A 5,426-nucleotide genomic window follows, 5' to 3' on the forward strand; every position below is an offset into this window, starting at 1 on the left:
CAAAGAAAGACACCATGAGGAGGCCTCTGGGCCCTGAGTCCAGGCTGTGTGTTGGGTCCATGGAGCACGAGGATGGATCTCTGAATGGGCAGGTCAAGATTGAGGGACCAGGCTCCTGGGGAGTGCAGGACAGGACTAGAAAGTTATGTTCCCTGCCAAGAAAGTTCACCATCTCTTAGCAACCCCTGATTTCTTCTGCAGCCACCAGAATAATGTTAATAACATTACCCTTATTAACAGATGTCTGCGCTGACAAAGCACCATTTGTCAGGGTCATAAGTAGTCAGGACAGTGTCACCTGCCAGGCTGTGTGGTAAAGGGTCAGTTGAGCTTTGAGAATCAGGCATCCACGTTGACTCCCTGGGGTTCCCAGCTGCTGTCTGAGGGGATAAACCCAGGACAGGGTGCACTGAGAGCCTCTGAAGCCGGGCACAGGTGCACCCTGCTGCCTCGTTGGTGCGGTAGTACCAGTGAACAGGGGGGGAAGGTGGAAGAACAACCACACTGCAGAATTAAGGGGGAACCTGGTCTTCCTACCTCCTCCTAATTGGCAGTAGTAACCTCAGGCTACCACGAAGGAAGATGCGAGGCTGAGTGTGCTAAAGCCCCCCTTCTAGGTGGTCCAGGGGAGAATTCTGAGCACACATTTGCATTTGATTCAGGAAAGAAGTGAAGGAAATGGCCAGAGACTTTGTCTAGTTATGTACCTTCACTGGTAGAGTTGAACTTGGGACACATACTATGCCTCAAAGACTCTCTGTTCGTCACTCTACCTACAAAGTTCAAGATTAGAGTCATGCCCCATTGATGATATTAATTTTCTGATGCCAAAGAAAATGTCTCATTCACTTTGTATCTCGCACTCAAAATGAGCGGCCGATGGTATGTGAAGGATTGAATGAAATGTTGGATGAAAGAATGAATTGAGGGAATAAGGAACAAATTCTTCCAACCAAACCTAGTGCCTCCCATGAAGCCATCTTGTCCTGACATCAAGATGCACTGCCCCTTCTGGCCACACTCCTTCATGTGGCTGTGTGCTTCTGGCCCAGTCTCCACAGGGCATCCTTCACCTCCTTGTTTCTCAGACTGTAGATGAGGGGGTTGAGCATCGGGATGACCAGGGTGTAGAAAACAGAGACCATCTTGCCCTGCTCCATGGACTCCACAGCTCCTGGCTGGACATACATGACAAAAACTGTCCCATAATAGATGGACACAGCTGTCAAGTGGGAGCCGCAGGTGGAGAAGAGCTTGTGTCTCCCTCTTCCTGATCGCATCTTCAGGATGGTCACTGTGATGTAGCCATAGGAGGTGAGGATCACAAGTATGGAGCCCACAGTTATGAGCCCACAAAGGCCAAACATGACCAGCTCATTGATGGTAGTGTCAGCACAGGCAAGCTTAAGTAAGGGAAGCACATCACAGAAGAAGTGGTCGATGTGGTTGGAGCTGCAGAATGGGAGGCTGAATGTGAAGCTGGTCTGAATAATGGAGTTGACACAGCCCCCACAGTAGGTGCCCAATACCAGGCAGGCACACACCGAAGGGCGCATGGAGATAGGGTAGCACAGGGGGCTGCAGATGGCCACTAAGCGGTCATAGGCCATCACGGCCAAGAGGAATGCCTCAGTGGTACCCACCATGGAGAAGAAGAAGAACTGAGTGGCACATCCTGCAAAGGTGATGACCTTGGAGGAGGACAGGAAGTTGGCCAGGGTTTTGGGGTAGATGACAGATGAGTAGCACAAGTCCACAAAGGAGAGGTTCTTGAGGAAGAAGTACATTGGGGAGTGCAGACGGGCATCCAGGATGACGACCACGATCATGGTGAGGTTCCCCAGGATGGCCACCACGTACAGGGCCAGGAAAAGAGCAAACAGCAAGGCCTGGGTCTGAAATCCATCCAGTACAAACTTCTGCAAAGGCATCGCTGAAAGGTTTCTATTTCCATAGGGTGACATTTCCCTGAACTGGGCGACAGGAGCAGAGAGTAAAGAGCAGGAGAGAGATAGTGAGATGGAACAGGTCAAGGTCACACGGTGATCCTCCCGTGGATCACACACACCCTTCCGTGTTTCACTGCCCACTGACCAACACACTATCCACTGCCCATTCCTCCTTTCAGATGAGCTCAGACTGACCTGAAACTGTAAACATTTCCACTGACTTGCACCTTCATAATCATGCATGGAGCCCTCCCTCTCCGGGAGACTCTGAGCTGTTGTCATGGGGTTTGTCCAGGGCTCCTCCAGAGCTGAGTGTCTACTGTGTAAGTATGGCTTGCATCTCCTGGTCATTTATGAAGAACATGTTTTCCCTCCCCATGGGGATACTTCTGAGTCGTGCCATTTCTACACTTTGTTTGAGTATCTAATACTGCACGTTCTGTTCCTTATTTTGAGTGAAGTGAGTGAGTGAAGTCACTCAGTCATGTCCAACTCTTTGCGACCCCATGGACTGTAGCCCACCGGGCTCCTCAGTCCATGGGATTCTCCAGGCAAGAATACTGGAGTGGGTTACCATTTCCTTTTCCAGGGGATCTTCCTGACCAAGGGATCTAACCCAGGTCTCCCACATTGCAGACAGATGCTTTAACCTCTGAGCCACCAGGGAAGCTCTTTATTTTAGCCCTACTTTAATTTCAGAAATTGTAAAGCCCTTTTTGCCATCCTGACTCAACCCAGTGATGGTCCTATCTCTAGGCCAGGCAGGGACCAGAGCAGGGACCAGTCCTCACCAGGCTAATGTGGGTGATTTGTCTGTCACCCCTGTAGACCATGAGAGATATCTCAGCTTCATTGTCTCTGAGATTTGACTATTATGGCAACCATCAGCAGAGCTCTCTGCATCTTTGAGAATCTAAGGGTTCTTTCCTGCTAAGTCCTGATGTGGCATAATTCATGGAGAGCAGATTGCCCAGCTACACAGCCTGAGAACCTGCCAGACAGGGACTGTCACACACTCAGGGCGTGCCATGTCCTTCCCCTGTCCTTACTTCCATGCCACTGGCACCTTGGCACTACGTGTAGTGATTGCTTGGAGCAATGGGAGCCACCAACATGGTCACATCTGCCTCAATGTCTGGGTCCCCCTCTGGATGCTGCTTCCTGTCCCTGTCACAGCCCAGACCTCCCTTGTCTGCCACACACTCTCATGAAACATGGGGACCAGTTGTGTGATGGCCAGAGGAATTAACAGGATATGATGCAACTTAAGAGGAGGAGTGGGAAGGATGGATCATTAGCACAGAGCCACAGTGCCTCCGAGGGAGGGGAGGAGGATTAGTGAGAGGGTGAAAGCTGATTTTATAGAGTTTCATGTTTTCTAGAGGTCAGATCTGCAGCATCACCGAGCTATCTGACTTTGGAAGTGTGAGTTCCCCAGGAGTCGGGGTGTGCGGGCAGAGGCTGGAGGTCAGTGGTGCCTGTGGAGGAGTGATGACCCCCACGTTCCCTCTGAGACTGAAGTTCTCTTAGAAGGTTATCTATGAGAGCCAGGGCTCTCTCTTAATACAGGATGTGGGTGAAAGAATAGGCTGTCCTATTTGGAATATTTAGGCTTTCCTTTCTGGAATATTTGACCCCAACTCTCACATGAGAGCAGAGGCGGATAGTCTGACCTTGGATGCCCAAGATCCTCTCGAATATGTTTGAAGCTAGTGCTAAGTGTGGTGGCACCTACCCATCTTGGCCACCCACCCCTGTGCAAATAGCCCTGTACTCTAAGTGGCACAAGGAACCGTCCCCTCTCCCTCTTCAGCTCTGCCTTCCTTGCAGTGAAGTGAGACTGAGGAGGGGGCAGAGGTGGACCCCCGAGGTGCCAGTGATAGTCTGTCCAGGTCCTCTAGTTCTGGGTACCAGGAGCTCCCACAACACAGTTCAACCAGAGTGAACCATGTTGAACTCACCTGCTCCTCTCTCTGTCCCCTCAGCTGGCCAGCATCCGTGGCACCTGCACACTAGGATCTTTTTATGGAGAGGATCTCTCCACCTGGCACAGCTGGGATTCGAGGCCTCAAGTTGCCAATTAGCTGCTGCCTAAGCTTTGAGTACCCTGGGACTTCCAACACTCTGAGTCCCTAAAAGAGGTAGTCCTGTGGGTAAAATTCCTTTGATGCATCTCAGCCCAAAACAAGAGGGGTAATGGAGCCTGAAATTCCTCTGGGAGTGCTGCAGTCCACCAGATGAGAAGCAAATCAGAGGGACCCAGTGGCCATCCTTGGAAAGACTTCCCTAGGGCTGCAGGTGTGACCTCCTGGCCCGCAGCTCTTCCTCCTCCTCTGCTCCATCCTGGCGTGTTGGTGTGATGAAGATGTGCAGGACTCTGTGTCTGCAGGAGCCACACAGCCCACTCTAAGTCATAATATGGTCCTTCCCTCAGGGCAGGTCGAGTAAAAGTATCTGTTAAAACAAAATATTTTAATCCTGGACAGAAATCCCAAACCAAAGCATAAATGTGATTTATATTTACTATTAAAATATAGGGGCCAACCTGGTTGCACAGTGGTAAAGAATCTGCCTACCGCCAAAGACACAGAAGATGTGGGCTCCATCCCTGGCTTGGGGAGATCCCCTGGAGAAAGAAATGGCCACCACTCCAGTATTCTTGCCTGGAAGATTCCATGAACAGAGGAGCCTGTCAGGCTATAGCCCATTGGTCACAACGAGTCAGACATGACTGAGCGACTGAACATACACACATTAAAATATAGAAAGTATGCAAGTGAAAAGCTGGAGAAACTTGGATCATGAATATCCTAAGAAAACCAAGGCTTTTGTGTCTTAATAATCATTAAAATACAAAATAGACCTCAGGAGAAAATTTTGCTCATAAAGGGCCATTTCATAATTCAAATGTTCAATCAAACTGGGTAATGTGAAAAATATAAATATGTATACAACTAATAAAGATTTAAAATATGTAATGTAAAAACTGACAGAAGTGAAAAGAAATGTAAATCTCCAAAGCATGGTTGATATTTTATCATGCTTTGCCGGGAGCCGGCATATTGCATATTGAGTGCATATTGCAAATTGCATATTGAGTGCAGCACTTTCCACAGCATCATCTTTCAGGATCTGGAATAGCTCAACTAGAATTCTATCACTGCTGGGAGCCAGCGTGAGGCACTCCACCCGTGGCAAAGGTCATGAGGAAGGAGGCTCGGCATACGCAAAGGCAGGATCAAGCCTCGGGAGTCTCCCTGGAAATTCTCGAGCATCTACCCCCAAAACCAGAGTCTGCCTACTTTCTGCTTTGTGCTTTCACCTACACCTTTGACTTTATGGGGAACTGTCCCCCACTACCTCTCTCTGAAAAAAGAGTTAGCTTACAGCTCCAGTTAATAATTCCTGGGTGTGACAGTGTTTAACCTACAAACTCCTTTGGAAATCCTCTAACCTGCCTGAATAGGTTTTTCCGGC

At 49.4% G+C, this 5,426-nt stretch overlaps 1 protein-coding gene across 1 annotated transcript; it reads right to left on the reverse strand.

Annotated features, from left to right (window-relative positions):
• Positions 1 to 1,025: 1,025 nt before the first annotated feature.
• Positions 1,026 to 2,103, reverse strand: LOC147374834 (olfactory receptor 9S13-like). The gene has a single exon (XM_086394029.1). It carries the CDS (start codon positions 1,962 to 1,964, stop codon positions 1,026 to 1,028), a length of 939 nt encoding a protein of 312 aa, XP_086250155.1. The 5' UTR covers positions 1,965 to 2,103.
• Positions 2,104 to 5,426: the final 3,323 nt, after the last annotated feature.

Source organism: Bos grunniens, chromosome 3, assembly GCF_055505025.1.
Source record: "Bos grunniens cultivar Pamir isolate PY7600 chromosome 3, Bosgru_T2T1.0, whole genome shotgun sequence".
NCBI classification, from domain to species: Eukaryota; Metazoa; Chordata; class Mammalia; order Artiodactyla; family Bovidae; genus Bos; species Bos grunniens.